This window comes from Alosa pseudoharengus, unplaced genomic scaffold, assembly GCF_046254945.1.
Source record: "Alosa pseudoharengus isolate Yale_2024_CS ecotype anadromous, Long Island Sound unplaced genomic scaffold, YU_APseudo_1.1 YU_APseudo_1.1_scf_23, whole genome shotgun sequence".
NCBI lineage: Eukaryota > Metazoa > Chordata > Actinopteri > Clupeiformes > Clupeidae > Alosa > Alosa pseudoharengus.
The window spans coordinates 12,466,969-12,487,501 of record NW_027468685.1 but is presented as its reverse complement, the minus strand read 5'-3'; the positions used below and the strand labels follow the sequence as shown (position 1 = coordinate 12,487,501).

At 43.9% G+C, this 20,533-nt stretch overlaps 1 protein-coding gene across 2 annotated transcripts in view; it reads left to right on the top strand.

Annotated features, from left to right (window-relative positions):
* The window catches only part of arhgef2a (Rho guanine nucleotide exchange factor (GEF) 2a), a 38,516-nt gene extending 20,209 nt beyond the window's left edge, over window positions 1-18,307 (top strand). For both annotated transcript variants that reach the window (XM_076301575.1, XM_076301576.1), the window contains 21 exons: window positions 642-804; window positions 3,507-3,574; window positions 3,960-4,023; window positions 4,541-4,673; window positions 5,371-5,480; window positions 5,810-5,953; window positions 6,410-6,660; window positions 7,038-7,163; window positions 7,972-8,089; window positions 8,747-8,995; window positions 9,138-9,214; window positions 9,502-9,677; window positions 11,347-11,414; window positions 11,827-12,015; window positions 12,785-12,883; window positions 13,151-13,200; window positions 13,775-13,822; window positions 13,933-13,983; window positions 14,668-14,985; window positions 15,333-15,513; window positions 16,888-18,307. In XM_076301575.1, coding sequence (XP_076157690.1) covers window positions 642-804; window positions 3,507-3,574; window positions 3,960-4,023; window positions 4,541-4,673; window positions 5,371-5,480; window positions 5,810-5,953; window positions 6,410-6,660; window positions 7,038-7,163; window positions 7,972-8,089; window positions 8,747-8,995; window positions 9,138-9,214; window positions 9,502-9,677; window positions 11,347-11,414; window positions 11,827-12,015; window positions 12,785-12,883; window positions 13,151-13,200; window positions 13,775-13,822; window positions 13,933-13,983; window positions 14,668-14,985; window positions 15,333-15,513; window positions 16,888-16,952 — 2,748 coding nt within the window. In that variant the 3' untranslated portion in view covers window positions 16,953-18,307. The remainder of the gene's footprint in view (window positions 1-641; window positions 805-3,506; window positions 3,575-3,959; window positions 4,024-4,540; window positions 4,674-5,370; window positions 5,481-5,809; window positions 5,954-6,409; window positions 6,661-7,037; window positions 7,164-7,971; window positions 8,090-8,746; window positions 8,996-9,137; window positions 9,215-9,501; window positions 9,678-11,346; window positions 11,415-11,826; window positions 12,016-12,784; window positions 12,884-13,150; window positions 13,201-13,774; window positions 13,823-13,932; window positions 13,984-14,667; window positions 14,986-15,332; window positions 15,514-16,887) is intronic.
* Window positions 18,308-20,533: the final 2,226 nt, after the last annotated feature.

The following is a 20,533-nucleotide window of genomic DNA, read 5'->3' as shown; positions in this document are numbered from 1 at the left end:
GGAGGTTTGGCCTGGGTGTGTCGCAAGGGGGTTTGGGAGTAACCCTCATTCTCACACCAGATGTGGCATCAAAGCTACCGACTTCTCGCACAGCATTTCCCTGTCGTGTGCTAATCATTGGAGCTTTTCAAAGTGCTCATGCGTAGGAGGCAGCCCAACAGCAGTCCCCCCATGCAAAGCGTGTTTTACCTTGAATCTGTTTTTCTGGCATGTCATGAACAGCATGGTGGTGCTCATATACACAGCAGCATTGCTGGCGCTTCTCCCTCAGAATGTTTCTCACTGATGGCCGGTGCTAGCGCTAAAGCTAGCTAGCCGGTCCTAGCGCTAAAGCTCTTTGCAGTTGGTCCACCCTGCTGCCTCATGCTGTGCAACTCTCAGTCTAGAATGAGGATGAGGCTCACTGCTGCACAGCCCTGATTGGCCCGTCTGGGCGATGCTCACTCATACCGCATTTCATCTAGAGCTCATCAGTGGGCCTAGAGCTCATCTGCTGCTCCGTCCAGGGTGCACAGAAGAGTGGGTTTTAATTATGACTGTCAGTTCTTTACGGTAATGATGAGGAACACAAAGGTAATAATAGTGTCTGTGTGTGTGTGTGTGTGTGTGTGTGTGTGTGTGTGTGTTTGTTTCTCGCTCAGAATAAGGAGAAGGAGCGCATGCGCGAGCTGGAGAGGGAGGCGAGGGAGCGGGAGGCTCGCTATAGCAACGGACACCTCTACACCTCCCTAACTGTTTCCGCGACGACGCTCTGTTCAGCCTGCAACAAGAGCATCACTGCCAAAGAGGCCCTCAGCTGTCCCAGTGAGTTACACATCACCAGCACACCCACACACCACATACACAGACATGCTTATACATTTCTACAGTATAGTCTCTCTCTCGCTCTCGCTCTCTCTCTCTCTCGCACACACACACACACACACACACACACACACACACACACACACACACACACACACACACACACACACACACACACACACACACACACACACACACACACACACACACACACACACACACACACACACACTGATGTAATACAATGCACTGTATAAAGCACATGCACATAAACTCACAGTCATAGACACACAAGCACACAAACACTGCATGTACATGATACATGACACACGCAGAGTATATCATACACATGCACATACAAATATGTCTATATAGTTGGTCTCTCTCTCTGTAAAGAACTGTATCTGGTGTGCCTGCACATAGCTCTCAGTCATCTGAATGGAATAATAACACGCAGTTGTGTTCCCACATAGACACTTTATTCATACTGTCTTTTCCCCCACTTTCAACCACACACTGGAATACACTTGTCATGTGTGTGTGTGTGTGTGTGTGTGTGCATGTGCATGTGTACGTGCGTGTGTGTGGGGGGGGGATTCTGCTATCTCCACACCACCTAAAAGAGATGTTTAAAGGATTTACTAAATTTGATACCATCATGCCAAAATGCACAAGCCGCAATGCATGTGTACACATACTGTACTTACACACACACACACATACACACACACACACACCTGTATACAGATACCACATTCTGTATTTATACAAAACACACACACACTCTCACACACTCCCACTTGGTGGATTGCGAGGCAGGAGCAGTGTGCCCAGTACCTTTGGAGAGTGCCCAGGCCTCCTACACACTGCTGAGGGATGGACCATGAGATAATCAACACTCTGCTCATCGTTCCTTCCATCCCCTCTTCGTTTACTATGAAGCGTAAAGATATATAGATAGATAGATAGATAGATAGATAGATAGTAGATAGATAGATAGATAGATAGAAGATAGATAGATAGATAGATAGATAGATAGATAGATACTTTTATTCATTCCCGTAGGGGAAATTCAGATGTCCAGCAGCCGTGTGTTGTCTACCAACAAGCATTCACACTGCAATACACTCATAAAAACCCTGATGACAACAGTTAATAAAATAAAAAGAACACCATACAAAGACGCATTTACTCAGCACAACACAGAGCTTTCCGGACTTGCTGCCAGCGTACAGTAGTTGGCGCATGCAGACTTACACGCCTCAGGGAACTGGTCAAGAAAGCACCGTATGTATTAGGCCAGAAAGGTCAGCATTCACACTTCCCAAAATCTCCAAGGAGCACTGGAGGAACAAAAGCAGTTGAACATCCCTGAAAAAAAGCAGTCGAAACAATTTGTGATAGAAACTGGGACCATTGTTTTATTTTCTAAATACTGCTGGTAATTTTGGTTACACTTTAGTTTAGGGAACACATGTTAGTCATTAATATATAATTAATATGCAGTATGTATTAGTGCTCAATAAGGAGACAACAGAGAGGGAGACTCAGTCAGTGATTTTGATCTGAGGACAAGGCTTTATTTCTCTATCTGTGCATGCCAAGGTAGCAGTAAGGGAGGGTAGTTTTACCAAGTTGCTTCACTTTTCTCTGATGAACTCAAGAGATTAGCTTCCACAGAATATTGCCCCTTTTAAAATAAAATGTGTCAAACATGTTTACACTGCAGCTGCATTGTGTTGAGCTCAGATCAATCAGCTGTGCACTGCACAGGTGAAAGAAATCAAGCTGCTATGATCAGAGCTAACTGCACTACTTACAGTTAAGTCTTACCAGCTACTACCACCGCCTACGCCCCTTAATGAATGAACTGAGTCACAAACTTGGGCGCACACACACACACAGACACACACACACGCACATACACACCCACCTGCACACATATGCACACACACCCACACACCACAGTTGTGGACACACACACCACACCCTTTCCGTTGAGTGAGCATCTACACTGTGTTATCAGATTGGTTCATGAAACAAGCTCAAGCAGTAGGGTTGTAAAACTCTGAGGTGTTCTGCATAAGTGGATACTGTGCTGTGTTGCGTAGCCAAATACTCAAATGTTTACTGTAATACAGAGAGTGACGCTTTGGACACGTTGCTTTTTGTAAGAAGCCTGTACTAGTACCTACAGTATGTGACCCTAGACACCTTTATGTGTGTGTGTGTGTGTGTGTGTGTGTGTGTGTGTGTGTGTGTGTGTGTGTGTGTGTGTGTGTGTGTGTGTGTGTGTGTGTGTGTGTGTGTGTGTGTGTGTGTGTGTGTGTGTGTGTATTTCAATGTGTCGGGGTGGAGTTGCTAAGCTGCTGGGAAAGATAGTTGTGGAAAGAGGGGGCTTCGGGGGAACCCCCTCGTAAGCCCCCATTCCTTTTCCTGTTCAATCACCCCCAAAACAGGAAGTGCAATTGATTTGAAACAATGGACCATGAAAGCTTGAGAGGGAAGCAGCAGAGAGAGAGATAGAGAAAGAGAGAGAGAGAGACCTGTTAGCAAGTGAAAGTGTGTGAGAGTGTCGCTATGGCATTATGAAAGACTGATGTAGAGCCAAGAGGAGAGAACAGACCAGATTAAAAAGTGCATGAAGATAGGAACGTGTTCCATAGAGACCCTGTGAACCCATGTTTGTCCATTTCTTTCAGCCTGCAATGTCACCATCCACAACCGATGCCGTGACACCCTGCCCAACTGCGCCAAAATGAAGCAGAGGGTAAGAGAGGGGTTAGAGGGAAGGTGTGGGGTTTGTTGGGGTCTATAGAACATAGGACAAGGGCTTTAACAGAGGGGGTGGTGCTGAGGAAAGACTTAACTCCCAGCTACTAACACAGAACTCTTTACGAAGGCTGACTAAGAGATAAGATGCTGTTTCCCCTTTTGGAATAAATAGGACTCACCACAGTGGATTTGATCCTCTTGAATATTCTTCAGACAGAAACTGTGATCAGGAAACTATTCCCTTCTGTAGTTTGAAGAGATCTTGCAACTTGTTTGATAAACCACTATGAATAATATGTGAGTCAAAGTAGGAGACATGAACGTGTCACTGATCTGCTGTCATCTAACCAATCATGCTCTGATCCTCTGCGTTGCCACAGCAACAGAAGATGGCATTGTCAAGGACCAGTTCGTCTTATCAGAGTGTGACGATGCGCAACAAGAGTAAGTCTCTGCCACATTTTGTTGAGTTCTACAGACAAATCTCTTGCACAGACACAAACAACTACTCTACATTTACCTGCCTTAACAAGGGTGAATAGATCTCGTCAAATACACTCCCATACATAGGAATGTCTAGCCTGTTTAGCGTTTAGCCTTTCTCTCCACTACTAGTTGACACCAACTACTGATTTTATTAGTCGACTAATTGATGAAACTCCTAGTTTGAACCCAGTCTTGGTGGATGACATATGTGGTGTCCACTATTATATCCTGAGAAAGTTCTAATGCCCCCTTTCTTTTTAACCTCATCACCTTGTTCTTCTCCACTACCTCTTTCTCATCCGCCTTTTATCCTTATCTCTCTCTCTCTCCGTTCCCTCCTCTTCCATCAACTCTCCCTACTCCCACCGTTTTATCCATCTCGTTCGTGTTCAATTGGTGTCGTTCCTGTCCGTCCACCATTTTGTTTCTCGTCCCTCCATCTCTCCATCCATCCTCCGTGTCCTCTCTTCCACAGGTACCCTGATGAGGGAGAGGCCCAGCTCGGCCATCTACCCGTCCGACAGCCTCCGCCAATCACTGCTGGGCTCTCGCCGCGGACGCTCCACCCTCTCCATCTCCAAGAGCGTCTCCACCAATAACATTGCAGGGTGAGTTAAAGGCTCTTCTGCTATAGGCTGGTGGCAGATATCGAGAAGTAGACAGAGTTTTCATTACAGTAAAGTACAGTAGCTTTTTTGTTGCTGAAGGGTATATAACGTTCAAACGTTCGTTGCATATTGTTTCATACTTGATGCACATAAGCTCTATGCAGTCCTCAGCATATTGTGTACAATTACTACTACTTTTACTTCCTGTGCATGTATGTCTTCCTCTCTGTACTTGTGTCTCCATATGATTATCACTAGTGTTTAAAGGAAGAGATGTCTTAGTATTAGTATATCTTTCAAATGTTGTAACACTGTTGTGGTACTGTTGCAAACTCCCCAGCAGGCTTGTGTTTGGTTGTTTAGTGTTGTAATGTGTTTGTTGCACAATTGTGCCCGTGTTGTTAAGTTTTTTTCATATTTTGTTTGTTTTTGTGTTATTGTGCTTGATAAGTCTCTACATGCTTGCTCACTATGATTTTTGTTCTTTTTTTGTTTGTTTGTTTGTTTGTCTTGTCTATTTGCATGCGTTTGTGTGTATGTTGGTGTATTGTGTATGTGTGCATTGGTATGAATGTGCATGTGTGACATGCGTGTGTGTGTGTGTGTGTGTGTGTGTGTGTATGTGATGTGTATTTGTGTGCATGGTGATGGCTGTCGTGGTGGTGCTATGTGTGTCTGTGCACACATGTGTATATAGGACTATGAATGATGACTATCCTTTGGGACTGCGCAGGATTCTCTCTCAGTCAACAGACTCACTCAACTTTAGAAGCAGAACCATGTCTATGGAGTCTCTTAATGATGAGGGTGAGACACACACACACACACATGCACACACACACACACACACACACACACACACACACACACACTCACACACACACATGGACAAACATGTACACAAACAAATACATATACATACCCATTCATCACAAATCCACATATTTCCATGATCCAGTCATAGAAAACTCCAAAGATACTGCACATATAAAATTGCACATATACATGAAAGTCACAAAACTATCACACACAAGCATACTGTGCACAGTGGAACCACATAAAGTTTATGTGTCTGTTTATATCATAAACAGACAAATTAGACAAACAAACAATGTATGCCTCGTCCACTCTTTCAGGAGAGACCTATTACACGTCTATGCTGGAGGAGATGGAGATTGAGGGGCGGGACTTTGAAGCTGATTCGTGGAGTACAGCTGTTGACTCCGCCTACTTACAGACTCACCGCAAAGATGTCATCAAGAGACAAGATGTCATTTACGGTAAGAAAAGCTACAGTCTTTCATATCATCAAAGGATTAAAACCCAGTTCATTTTAAAATGACTACTTGTTTATGTGACTTACTGTATGTGAACAAACATATGTGCTGACAGTCTGTTGCTCAATTGGAAACAAGTGCAAAAATCACACAGTTCCTTTAACTGTTGTCATCTAGATATAGCCTGTCTGTGCATTTGCCCTTTAAAGACACAAAGAAAAAACTCTGAATTGAAGACTATCATCCATCAACAGTTTTCCTTAAGTAACATCAACTTGTTTCATTTCTCTTCTATGTCCTGTAACACCCTGTCTTTCCCTCTCTTCCTCTTTCTCTCTGTCTCACCCCTCTCTCTCTCTTTCTCTCTGTCTCTCTCTCTCTCTCTCTCTCTCTCTCTCTCTCTCTCTCTCTGTCTCTCTTCCACCACTTTGTCCATCTTCCGTCCCCCCACTACGTCAGAGCTGATCCAGACGGAGATGCATCACCTGCGGACGCTGCGCATCATGGACGGCGTGCTGCGGCGGGGGATGCTGGAGGAGGTGCAGCTGGAGCCGGGCACGGTCAACGTGCTCTTCCCCTGCCTGGACCGCCTGCTGGCCCTGCACCGCCGCTTTCTGGCCCAGCTGCTCCTGCGCCGCAACCACTGCCTGCAGCCAGGCAGCGAGCACAACTTCACCATCCACCAGCTGGGGGACATCCTGTTCGATCAGGTGTGTGTGTGTGTGTGTGTGTGTGTGTGTGTGTGTGTGCAAGTGTGTGGGTGCGTGTGGGTGCAAGTGTGTGTGTGTGTGTGTGTGTGTGTGTGTGTGTGCACGAGTGTGTGTGTGCGAGTGTGTGTGTGTGTGTTTATGTGTGTGTGTGTGTCTGTCTGTGTGTCAGAGTGTGTGTGTGTGTGTGTTTGAGAGAGTGTGTGTGTGTGTGTGTGTGTATCTGAGTGTGTGTGTGTGTGAGTGAGTGTGGTTAACAGGTAGTTAAGTATAAATGTGAGTATGTGTGGTCTTATATTTATGTTTTACAAATTTGTGCACTGATATGTTAGAGGTGTAGTGTGTTTGATGTGATATTTTGTGTTTGTGTGTGTGTTCAGTTCTCAGGGCAGACTGCAGATGAGATGAGGAAGACATACGCAGAGTTCTGCAGTCGGCACCTGAAGGCAGTGAAGCGCTACAAAGAGTTGTTTGCCCGAGAAAAGAGGCTGCAGTACTTTATACGGGTAAGGGGCAGAGGGACATACACTGTGTGTTTGTGTGTGTGTGTCTGTGTGTGTGTGTGTGTGTATATGTGTGTGTGTGTGTGTGTGTGTGTGTGTGGAAAGACAGAGAGAGAGACAGAGAGAGAGAGAGAGGGAGACAGAGAAAAAAAGAGAAATAAAGAGAGAGATAGACTATGCACTGTGTGCACTAACCTTTTGAATAGCTTCCGTTGGCTTCCAACAGAGACACCAGCGGTTCATCTGGGTGTGATGTAGACACGGTGTGTGTGTGTGTGTGGGGGGGGGGGGGGTCAGGATTGGGTGAGAGAGAATGGAATGAGTTTGTGTAGAGAAGAGGGAGTATGGGAGAGTAAGATGGAGTGAGTGACAGAGAGAGAGAGAGAGAGAAAGGAGGGAGGTAGAGAGAGGAGAGAGAAAGAGAGAGAAGGAAGGACAGATAGGATAAGTGTGGGTGGGTTAATAAATGGACAGTAATATATGAGGAGTGGGTGGAAAGTCAACACTGTGTGTGTGTGTGTGTGTGTGTGTGTGTGTGTGTGTGTGTGTGTTCGTGCGCATGTAGAAAAGATTCATGAACTCACTAACCGGTTCATGGGTTTTCCAAGGGGCTAAGTGTACGTCTGGTCAAGCCCTCTGGCTTGTAAATCTGCTGCGACTGGCTTGAATGCCGCGAGAAATGTACTCCCCCATGCCCTCCACATTCCGCTGCTCTTTCTCTCAATCACCTCTCTCTCTTTCTCTCTCTCCCTTTTTTTATTCTCTCTTTCCTCCTCCTCCTACTCTCACCTCATGGCTGTCTCTTTCACAGCGAGTCGGTAGGGGTCCTCTCCTGCGTCGTCATGGTTACCAGGAGTGCATCCTCCTGGTCACCCAGCGCATCACCAAATACCCTGTCCTGGTCCAGCGTATCCTCGACAACACTAAGGGTGAGCAGTCACCATAGTAACAGGGAGAACAATGAAAAAAGTGGAATGTTGTCCTATCTCTGTGTTGTCAGTATCACATTGATATCTGTCTGTTGCTTTGAGTATGATGGGTTGTAGTGTACTAAATAGGCTAGTGTTGTGCCCCTCAAATGCCTCCTCAAGTGCTCTCTATGGTGACTTCCTTCAGTTTCTAATGGAGAGGCCAACATTAGCTTGGCTTTTCACAATATGGAGGACCTAGAGAGCACTTGAGGAGGACCGAACGAGCTCTGGAAGTGTGCATCTGGATACCAGTGTGTGTTGTGAATTGTGCATTGTATGTATGTGTATGTGTTGTGCATATAAGTGTGTTTGCATACATACAGCGATGGGTGCATATGTTTGTGTGTGTGTGTGTGTGTGTGTGTGTTGTTCTGTGAGTTTGTGTGTGAGTGTGTGTGTGTGTGTGTGTGTGTGTTGTCGTGTGAGTTTGTGTGTGAGTGTGTGTGAGTTTGTGTGTGAGTTTGTGTGTGTGTGTGTGTGTGTGTGTGTGTGTTGTTCTGTGAGTTTGTGTGTGAGTGTGTGTGTGTGTGTGTGTGTATGTGTGTGTATGTGTATGTGTATGTACACTTACACTGGTGCTGAGTGTGTGACTGACGGACGATCTGTCCCCCCCAGAGAGCCCCGAGGAGGCGGAGAGTCTGTCCCAGGCACTGGCTGCACTGCGGGAGCTGCTGAGCTCGGTGGACGAGCAAGTGCTGGAGCTGGAGCGCACGCATCGGCTGCAGGAGTTCCAGGCCCGGCTAGACCCCCGCGCCGAGGCCAAGCTGCGCTCTGGCGCCCTCTTCAGGCCTGCCGAGCTGTCGCGCCGACGCCTCATCCACGAGGGCACGCTGCTGTGGAAAACCCCCGGCTCCAGGCTCAAAGGTGTGTGTGTGTGTGTGTGTATGCGTGTGTGTGGGAGGGAGAATGGTTGTGTATGTCTAGATGTCATGTTGGGGTTCGGTTTTGTGAAAATCATCTTTCAACTAATTATAATTTTTAATTGAATATGTGTTTGTATATGTAGATGTACAGGTCTTACTGATGACAGATATCCTGGTGTTCCTGCAAGAAAAAGATCAAAGATACATCTTTCCCTGCCTGGTATGTACAAAATCTCTCTCTCTCTTTCTCTCTCTCTCTCTCTCTCTCTCTTTCACACACACACACACACACACACACGCACACACACACTCCCTGTCTATCTGACTGTCTCGCTGCCAGTCTTGTGATCATAAGCTCTCTTTGATTTATCTATCAAAGATAAATCAGGACTGTACGCAAACATCTTGTTTCTTTGAAAGACACCCAAAAAACAATGTTTTATCTCACCTGGGGTTATAATCACACAACCCCCTCCCCCCTCCCCTCCCCCTTTTTGTCTATTTCAGGACAAGCCAGCGGTTGTCTCCTTGCAGAATCTCCTGGTGAGGGACATAGCCAATCAGGAGCGAGGGTTCTTCCTCATCAGCAGTGAGTCCAGCCCCCCAGAAATGTATGAGCTTCATGCCGCCTCCAAAGATGACCGCAACACCTGGATACGCCACATACAGCAAGCTGTTCTCAGGTAAAAACACACACACACACGCACACACACACATACAAACACACACACACACACACACACACACGCACACACACACACACACACACACACACACACACACACTTGCACACACATAAAGGTGTCATAGAGTGGCACTCACATAAAGGTGTCATAGGTCACATAGATACTTGGATAGGCTTCTTACAAAAAGCAACGTGTCCAAAGCGTCAATCTCTGTATTAAACATTTGAGTACGGTATTTGGCCACTCAACATAGTGCAGTATCCACTTATGCAGAACACCTACTTTGTAAATATACCTGCCCTCAAGCTAACATTACTCATTTCACTGAGTATACTAAGGCAACCACAATGCATACTGTTCATACAGTTCACACCCCTCGGGTTCCCTGAACCAGAGTTTCCGCTAGGAAAAAATGGTGCCGGTCAAAGTGACCGGCAGAGGTTTCGTTTTCCGGACATTTTGATGATATGCCGGTCAAATATCCTATTATCGCTTCTTAATTACCTAGTCAAGTTGAGGAAAACTGGAGACAGGCTATGTATCTTAAAGAATGACATAATCAGGCTGAATAGAATGCAACATGTTCATTAGCCTAACTTACGTAAACATGCCTAACAAGATCTAGCCAGTATCTATGTTTTCATGGACAGCAAGAGTCCACTTCGTTCATTGTTTTAAAAAGGCTACGTTGTTTGTTGCTGCTACCCACGTTATCTCCAGTGGTTCAACTGTTTAACTTGCACAGATGCGCACACACAAGAATGAGCGCTCACACCACTACCCCCTAAGGCTATGCCTCTTTATTTGATAACAATAAATTAAGAAATATTTTCTATTCTGGGAAATGTTTCGTTTCTTTTTCTTTCGGTCCGCAGCTCAATGATACCGTTTAATTGTGCCGGAAATTATCCGCGGACCAGCAATCTCCTCGTCGAGGAGGCCCTAACCCTGCAGATCATAGACAGAGAAACCATAGGCCTACTGTATGCTTTGGGTACAGAACACAGTTGCATGTCCAGTGTACACGGAGAATGACAGTGTCTTGGAGCGGCCGCAACCCGGCAACTCCACTTCCAACATCATGATTCTGACAGATACGCCCGACACTTATGCTTTTTATCTGGTGGTGGTGGAGTTGACCGGACGTCTGAGGCTTCAGACGTTACCAATTTATCATCATCAATTGCGTCTGGCCTCTGAAAAAACTTTTAAGGCTAGTCTGCCTGGGCCTGGCCATGTTTGAACCGCCTCACTCATTTGTTCGTTGTTTAACATGGACGTTTTAAGCGTGCGCTTCCTATTTGAAATGTTTCCTATTTGAAGTGCAGTATAGGCTATGCGTGTTGTTTAATAGCTTTCAAACGGTAGAGCCTGTACATTTAAAAACATAGCCAAAGGACGTATTGCTTTAATAGGCTTACATTTTAAGGCTTATTCTCAAATTCAGATTGTGTTAGGGGGGCGGGATTATTAGCCAATTTCAATCGGACGGTATCCAGTAATTACCGGACAACGGAAACCCTGCCCTGAACACATCAGCCATCTCACTCTGGACGCCTATCCTCAGATGCACTCATACACACACGCAACACACACACACACACACACACACACACTCACTCACATATTCCCACATTCCCACACTAATTCCTATCTGTTTTGACAGATGTCCCTCTAGGCAGGAATTCCCTCTGATAGAGACTGAAGATAAGGCCTTAATGCGTAGACTTAAAGGTGAGTATCTGGAATACCAAAGATGTATTTAAGGACAACAATCTACAAAAATGTGTATGTAATGTAAATGTGTAAAATGTGTTTTTAGTTGGGGAGTACTTTTCATCATTACATTGACAAAATGTCTTACATGCATCAACGGATGCCATATTTAACCCTTAAAGGAGTAGGTTTTTGAATGTTCTAAGTTCCGCAACAATTGAAGGTTCTAAAATTCTATCTTGAATTCAATGAACCCAGATATTCTTTAGAACGTTCATTTCTCAACATTCCCGTCACACTGGTGTGACGGTACTCCTTTAAGGGTTAAAGGGAAAACTGATGTTTTCATTGACTGGTATCAGTCCTCTTTATCTCCTCCCCCTGTCCTCCCTCCTTATCACATGTCTCTGTCCTTCTCTGTCCTGCCCAGCGGATATCCAGCAGAAGGACCGCGAGGTGCTGGAGCTGCTCCAGGAGCGGGTGATGCTCTTCACTGACCTCCTTGAGGTCACGGGAGGTCACGAGGTCATGCTGCCGTCCAACTGCAGGAACCTGTTCAGAGCGGACACGCCCCAGGCCCCCCGTGCTGAAGGGCTGCTCACTGAAGCTATCAATGAAGGTAGGAGACAGACAGCATCACCAAATATATTTACATACTGCACATACACACATACTTATCAACATGTATGTGTGCACACATAGGCCTACATACATATGTATGTATGTACCCATCACAGAGTGAAAAGAGGCATCAAAAATGATCTTTTTGGCATTTTACCAAGTTTCACAATGAAAATAATGAGGAAAAACCCAACCTTTGAGACATTTATTCCCTGAAGAAGAAAAAAAATAAATAAATATGTGTTTGCCATTTAATTCTTTGTAAAGCCTCCCTTTGCCAATAAAACACCCTTAGTGTTCTCCTAGCTCATCTCACAGCATCTCAAGGTGGAGGGCACAAATCAGGGAATTTGAAAAGCATTTACATAATATCTCTGCATTGTCCAGATTTGTAGGTCTTCTCATGGGCATTCTCCTTTAAAAGCAACACACAAACTTTTGGAAAATTAGCTTATTAGCCGTCTACCCCAGAGTTAGATAAGAGGATAGTCAGGACACATACCCTTCTCCTCTCTGTGTGTGCAATAACACACCCCCAGTCCCCACCTTTAGCCTAACTTAGCATAATTCAATGGAAGTGGGTTGAATCCTTATAGCCTAAAAATATGAAATCCCCAAAATAGATTTAATAGATTTTTTTTTTGTGATTTGATGGATAGATACATACATGCATATATAGCTGAAAGAGGATTATCCCACTTTATGTGTGTGTGTAAAAGAAAGAGGAAATAAAGAAGATGTTTTCAAGGTCTCTTTCCTCTGTGTAGTTGATAAGTTGACTGAGGTGTTGCTGGGGTCGAATATGGAGGTGCCTCTTTCCTGCAGCACCAATGGCCACCACAGTTTTACAGGAGGACTAGTTATCAGTGAGTAATTCAGTGTGATATGCTGTGTGTGTGTGTGTGTGTGTGTGTGTGTGTGTGTGTGTGTGTATGTGTATGTGTGTGTGTGTGTGTGTGTGTGTCTGTGAGCATATGTGTTTATATTTATGCACAAGTGTGAGGTGGGTTACCTTTTTGCCTCTGTAGCACTCTGTTTTTGTAAGTCTACAGATCTAACAGTAGTTTTTCTTTTATCTTTCTCTCCTTGTCTCCCCATGTTTCTCTCTTTCAATCTTTTTTTCTTTCAATCAGATGGACAAGAGGTGATTATTAATGGTGCTCCGGAGTCCTCGGCCTCTCATGTGAGAGAAAAGACACGATCACACGCACACACACACACACACACACACACACACACACACACACACACAGACAAAAACATTCTGTTTTCTGTTTTTCACTTTTGAAAACCACATGGACGCATTCCACATGGAATGCCACATAACAGTGATGAAGGCTTATTATCTGTTCCCATCAGCTTGCAATATTTCCATATAACTTGAATTTCCCCTGGGGATCAATAAAGTAGCTATCTATCTATCCATCTATTTTTATTTATTTTTATTGACCTTCATAATTGTTGTTCAACTAAGTGAGATAATTGCTCATTCTCTTGCATAATTCGTAGCATCGCCCACATGTTACCATGGCAACAGCACCTTGCTTGTTTCCTGATGCCCTCTGAATAAGTTTCCATTAAATGCTGTCTCACACTTGTACAAGCATGTCCGCTCACAAATCAGAAACCGCAAACCACAGTCAGGAGTACCACTAACTGTTTGCAATTTCTTAGTTTTGTGTGTTGCAAATTACACTGTTAATATTTAACTTAGTGCTTCTCTCTCTCTGTATGTGTGTGTGTGTGTGTGTGCACAGGCACAGGACCGCAATGGCAATCAGATGGAGGATAGAACTCCAAGTGAGGTACTGTCGTGGTTACAGTGAAAAAGAAAGCTTTAACCTATATCTGCTCATGATGCTAGAGTAACTGTATCCAACAGAGAAGTGATTGTATGCGTTTGTGTCTGTTGTAGGAGGTGTCCCAGAGGTTGGTGAATCTAAGTACCCAGCTTCATGCTCTTCAGGTCAGTTTCCATCCCATAATAACTGCTTGGTCTCCCACGGGGTGAAAGCCTCATAGACTGAATATTTATAGGGTAATTTGTCTGTGTTGGTAGCTTCAGGGCGTTCAGAAAACTAGGTGAGTCATAGATGAGAAAGTGGAAAATGTTTTGTTAAGTTTGTTAAATTATTTTATACAAATATTCTAGCCCTTTTTCAATATTTCAAATCTTCTAAATCTTACAAGACCCAAGCCTTTAATGCGCTGAAGAACTTCTATATTCATAAAGGACCAAGTCGTCGACTGATCCTAAATATCATAATGATAATGTGAATAGAACACACCCTGATAAGATACTCTGTCCATCTTCAAAGAAGGTGATGCTTGTTTGATGTAAATACTTACAACACAATATGACCTCCAATACGTTATGTGTATAAGTCACAAGAAAACATAGAGCACTCTTAAAACCAATGTGTTGTCCCTATCTGGACACAGAGATGTGTTAAAAAACAACGCAAGTTGTGTTGCTTTCAACGCAAGTTGTATTATTTTCAACACATATTCTGTAACAAATAAGAAAGGAAACAACACAAACTGTGTTGTCCCTATCTGGTCACAGAGATATGTTAAAAACAACAGAAGTTGTGTTGTTTTCAACACATTCATTTTAAGAGTGAGCACTTTCCTTTGGCTTCCCTCTCAGGCTGCAGTGATCAAGCAGGACTCCATTTTAGAGTTTTACCTGCGCGAGACCTCCATGGCCCCCGAGACCTCCGGCGGGCGCGTGGTCCGCTCTCTGTCGCGGGACGGGGGCGTGGACGGTGGCGTGGGCGAGCTGACGCTGCTGCAGAGACAGCACAGCCTGCTGCAGGAGGAGCTGGTGCGACTGCGGGGCGCTGATGGTCGGCTCCGCGACTGCGAGAAGCACCGCGTCCACCTGGAGAGGCAGCTGAAGGAGCTCAAGAGCAGCAACAGCAGCAACGCCCTGGGGGACGGCAGTGGAACTGCAGCCTCACAACAGGTCAGAGGACAGGGAGTAGAAGGTCAGGGGTCAACTGACCTTTGCTGTCGAGATGCAGTAATTCTGTGTAACTCGGAATTATATATCAATATCCAATATTTATGTGGTATTGATTGTTTCAAGTTTATATGGTACAGAATATCTGCAAAAGCTGCATTTAATAATACTTGTACTAGTAATTCCTGACATTCTGACATTCTTTGATGTCATATTAAATTTGTGAATTGTAAGTAGATAGATTTATGCATCTATGCATTTATGTGTTAAAAACATTATATGCACAGAATTCCCATTTGTCACACACACACAGGTCAACTCCATTCACATTTGACCTTTACATCTTTCAGGCTCCGAGACGCAGGGAAAGTGACACGGACCCAAACACAGACACCCAATTACCCAGTCAGGAATCGATGGACCAATCGGATGGCTTGCAGGGCTGCAGTGATGTTGACATTATCTCTGATGACGATGATGACGGAGACGATGACGATGTGAAGTTGTCACCGCGATCAGAGAGCCCAAGAGGTCTGTGAGCAATGTGCTTATTACAATGTAGAGTATAAATATAGCTCTCACTTGACGGGTAAAACAGTGGCAACAGGCGTCTGTAAAGTAAGACATATAAGTCATTGTTATGCACTGTATGTACTGAACACTGACAAGGGCTTTTATTGCTATAATCTGCACCAGTAGTTTAACCTACTATGATTCATCTTGAGGCTCTCCTTGTCTTGCTGTAGCTATTCTTTTCGATGTTCTGAAATAAAGAGCACACCTCCACCTATCACTTCTAAAATGTCAGTAGAATTTGTGAAGAAATACACTTCAGCACATGGTAGTAGCAAAACTACACTATATCGACACTAACGTTATATTAATCTTTATCAGAAAAGCTCCAAAACATTAAAGATATTACTCTTTTTAGTCCGTCGAGCACCTTTGATTCACATGCGAAAAATTAATGAGAGTGTCTTTAACAATGGAGGAAGTCTGTGCTCTGGCCTCTGACAGAGCCATAGTGGAGAAGAGTTGGTGTTCCTCCGCAGCGCAGCTGTGGAGCTCAGATGTGCTAAACTTTAGCCTCTCCACAATGCTAATACCTGCCCACTCACTGGGTTATGTAACGCTAATCGATGTGGTCAGGAGAGGAGATGTGTGATGCACACAGGCACTCAGTTACACTCTCCCAGGCACAGTCCCACAAGTGTGTGGGCACAACATACACACACACACACACACACACACACACACACACACACACACACACACACTTTCAGGAACAGGCAATAAACATCCACAAATTTCAAAGGCACTCGGTCTCGTTCTAACACACACACACACACACACACACACACAATCTCTCTTTTTCTGTCTCAGATACAGCAAGCTACACCTCATCCATTTTGTCTGCCTCGCAAATTCATCTTTATCTGTCTCCTCCTCCTCCCTATCTCCATGGGTCGTGTAGGTGGTTAGCATTTCAGGACAGGCAGCCGCCTGTCTTTGTCAGTCTAGTAACAAGGTAAAAGCTTCTGTGACAGCAGGTCTTGGGATCCAGAGACAGCGAGCTGACACTGGGCAGTCTAAGCCTGCAGATGCTTGACTTTAAGCCATCAGGTTACAGTGGCTCCTTTCCCCCCTCCGCTGTCACTATTTATGTCAGCACACACACTAATGGCACAAACTAGACCTAAAATTATCCCTGTTCTGTTTATTCAGCTCAGTTCCAATTCAGCTAGTTTATTTATGTGATTGTAGTCCCTTAAGACAGCATATTACAGGGTTCCACACGACAGTTTTTACATTTTGTCATTATTGATTAATAATATGGTGTTATTTAGTTCACATAACTGGTTGTTCAGATGTCCTTATTGATGATTTGCCATTGTTTTTTTTCAGATCTGCAAGACATTCCAGAGGAGGAGGCAGCGGAACACCGCGACCTGGAGGTGTCTCACTGCTAATGAGAACATTCAAGAACATTCCAGAATAGCCCAGAGAAACGGGACAGACTGTAGAACTCTGAAATAAGTGTCAGTGTTCCTCTGGGCTCTGCAAAGAAGCATTTTATCCACTTTATTAAGTTATCCAATATATCCACTCTGTGATCCTTGTATTTTATTTTACTTTTCGCTCTACAGTTGATGATCAGTGGCAATATGTGACAAAAATATGCGTATAAAGACCTTACTTTTGATATTTGCATCATATGACTGCAAACATTCATGGACCAATGAGAAGATACGTACCAAAGCAGGAAGTGTGATAGTGATGGACTTTTGCAAGCTGGATTTCCAGGCAGCCTTTTCCTGGAATTTAAGGCCTGATGTCCTAGAAATGCATTGCGGTGCTTTCAACAATGGGAAAAAAAGAGACAAAATCATTTAATGAACTCTAGCATTTCAGTTACTTCTTTAAATTACTTGCTAAGTTTGGATTAGTGTAGTGCTGAGAGACTGTAGCTATATGAGCTGACCATAGAGTAACAGTCTGGCTGAAATACATTGATCCAAGTAGGTTTGTAGGGCTCTTTGATGTTGCACGAAGATATTGTACTGTAAATATACTTTCAGAGACTACTTCATAAGCATGCACACACACAGACACACACACACATACACACACACACACACTTACATTCCTAATCAGCTCTTGATTTCTGAAGTAATATGCACGTGATGTGATTTGGGAGATGTTATTGTTTTAGAAATTGATTGCATTGTTGATTTAATTTATTTATTATTACTCAGCCATTTCGGTTAGAAAAAAATCTCCCGTTCCTTTCCACAAAACTCTCTATGGGAGGAAAGCCATAAATGATAAACTTACGATGACTGAAAAACAGAGCAACGCCTCGTGACTAGAGGCTGTTCAGAGGTCAGTTATGCTCTTAAACAGGTAGAGCAAAGGGTCAGGTTGGGCTGTTCGCAGCTCATCAGGGACTACTTTCCAATATGCTCCATTATGTGAAAATGAAAGTGTGTGAAATGAAATGATTTATTGTAAAAAGAATTATAGCCTCCTCTTAACCAGTGGCCTGCACATGAATCCGTGCAGATGAGTCAGACATGAATCAGTTCCTTTTGTAAGAGAACTCTTTTCACAATCTCTGAATGTGTTTTTCTTAATTATTATATGACTACATTTGATGCTTGTGCCATATTTCTATCTGTGCCACTCAGCCCAACCACAGAAGCCTTGTGTCCTCCTGCCTTTTATGTGACTGCCTTGGCAAATTATATATGATGTTGTCTCTGTGTGGTTGCAGAATGATTAAGATTCTGTTGTCATTCAGGAATGATTAAAGAATTTAAGTCTTGCTGCTATGACTCATCATAGAGTAATAGATGGGGTGTTGTGTGCTGAAATTGGTGTCCTTTCTATTTTGAGTTCTGTGTGCTTTGCCAACCTGTGCTGTCAGACAACTTAATACAACAGGACCGCTACGCAATTCTGAAAGTACTTTAATAGGCTGTATCATCTATCATGGTATTCATTACCACTTAGTATACATATATTTACAATAGCCTGTTAAGTACTTTCAGCAATTAATACAAAATATGAAGTGTCCTACTCTTCAGTTTGAGTTCCAATTCTACTGCTTCTTGGTATCTCTACTTATCCATCCCATAATCACAGTTTGGGGAGGGACAAATATATCCAAAGTCTGAATGCTGTTACTGTATCAGAAGAGAGTGTATTAAAATTGTGTCAGACTTACACGAGCGCGTTGGCTGGGCAAGCTGTGCATCGAGGCTGGTTCAGGGGTTGCTGCTGTGAGGAGATAGGGGGTATCCGTCAGCGCTACAGAGCCTGTTCTCAGCACAAAGTGTAATCCCACTACAATGTCAGCCAAGAGACAGGTATTAATATCTCCTGAGTGGCAGAATCAGCATTCGCAATCATACACACACACACTCCATCTTTCTCACTCTCTCATATACAGTACACGTACACACAGGATCTCACACAACATGATAATATGTATGTTTCTCTCACATCCCCTCTCTCTTTCCTATATACATTTACGTTTGTAAAAAAAACCTAAAACCTAAGAAAGGGCCATGGAAACAAATGATATCCGTAGGCACATCAGATGTACAATTGTGGCATGAGAAAATCTGAAACAGTATACAATTACAGTATATTATGTTTCATCAGTATAGGCAATGGTGCAGCGTAAACTAAAATTTTTATTGTTTCCTGCACACACTGGCATTCGGCCCTCTGTGATTATTGAACTATTGGCTCTATGGTTACCATTCCATCAGATGTCGTACAGTTGCACCCCAACCATGGTTTACTGTTGCCTGTGAAATCAAGACACCACTCACACACATTCTCCTGTGTCTAAAAGTGACACTCATTACACATGCTTGGACAATGCTGAGAGACTCAAACTCTCAGAGGACTTCTTTCTGCCAATGTCACCACGGAACTCATATCATAAATATAGACAGAAAATGGGAGGAGGTTCCATTAAAAGAGAACACCGGCCGTCTTTAACATATAGCCTTATTTATGTTATCGGTTATACAACTTTGAACATCAATATTGAGGAATTATTAATGTAAAAGAGAAGAGATCTCTTCTAACATTCAGTTAATTGTTATTCAAACTTCTGAGCATCTTATTATTGTCAAACCTTATGTTGTTGTCAGTGATGTATGCTGCAGATAATATTTTATTGCCTTAAATGCTGCATTAAATTACTGTTGAATTTAAAGCAGCACTAAGGACACAATCAACTGAAATTAAGTGTAGGCCTACACATAGATAGGAACTGCATTAAGACTACTTTGACTTGATAAGGTGCTTTCATCAATTGGTTAGTCACATGTCATGAAGTCCTAAGATCACTAATAAACACGTTAAGGCCTTCATTCGCAGTAAACACCGTAAAAGTTACATTTAACAACATATTCCACCCGCACTTCAATATCTATGTGCTAAGCCTATATGCTAAATATACGTTTAACCTCTGTCCTTTGGCCTTTGGGGTTGGCCACTCTCCTGCCCTTTAAACTTGAAACCCCTTAGATTAGAATCAGCCTTGTAACTAGCCCTGTTTCAGGGCTCTGTGTTTCTTCTCCTCATGGCATAGCTGGCGTGGTGGAAAGGAGTGAAGAGGAGGTGCTGAGATTTCACACCAAGCTCAGTAAGGAAAGGCGACCAAACCCTAAGCTCCCAGGGGGAGCGGATGGGGTGGTGTGGCAGGGAAGGGAAGGGGACTTCAGCTGTTCGGTGTCTGCTTTGTATTCACCTCCCCTCCCTTCCCTAGACACAGGAGCCTGCCATAGGTCTTTAAATGGCTGCTAAAGTGGGTCCAGTGTTTGCTTGCGGTGTAAACATGCAGAATAGGACATAACCAGGCAGAGTAACGGAGCTCTTAAACATGGGACACACCAAAAACAGCAGCAACCATAGTAACCATGGGGCCACGCCATAAAGAAACTCTCTTACATCCACTAGCAAATGGGGCGCTGACAGTTCATCAAACGGTGCTCCTCCTAACACACATAGCCACACGGACAAATCCTCTCTC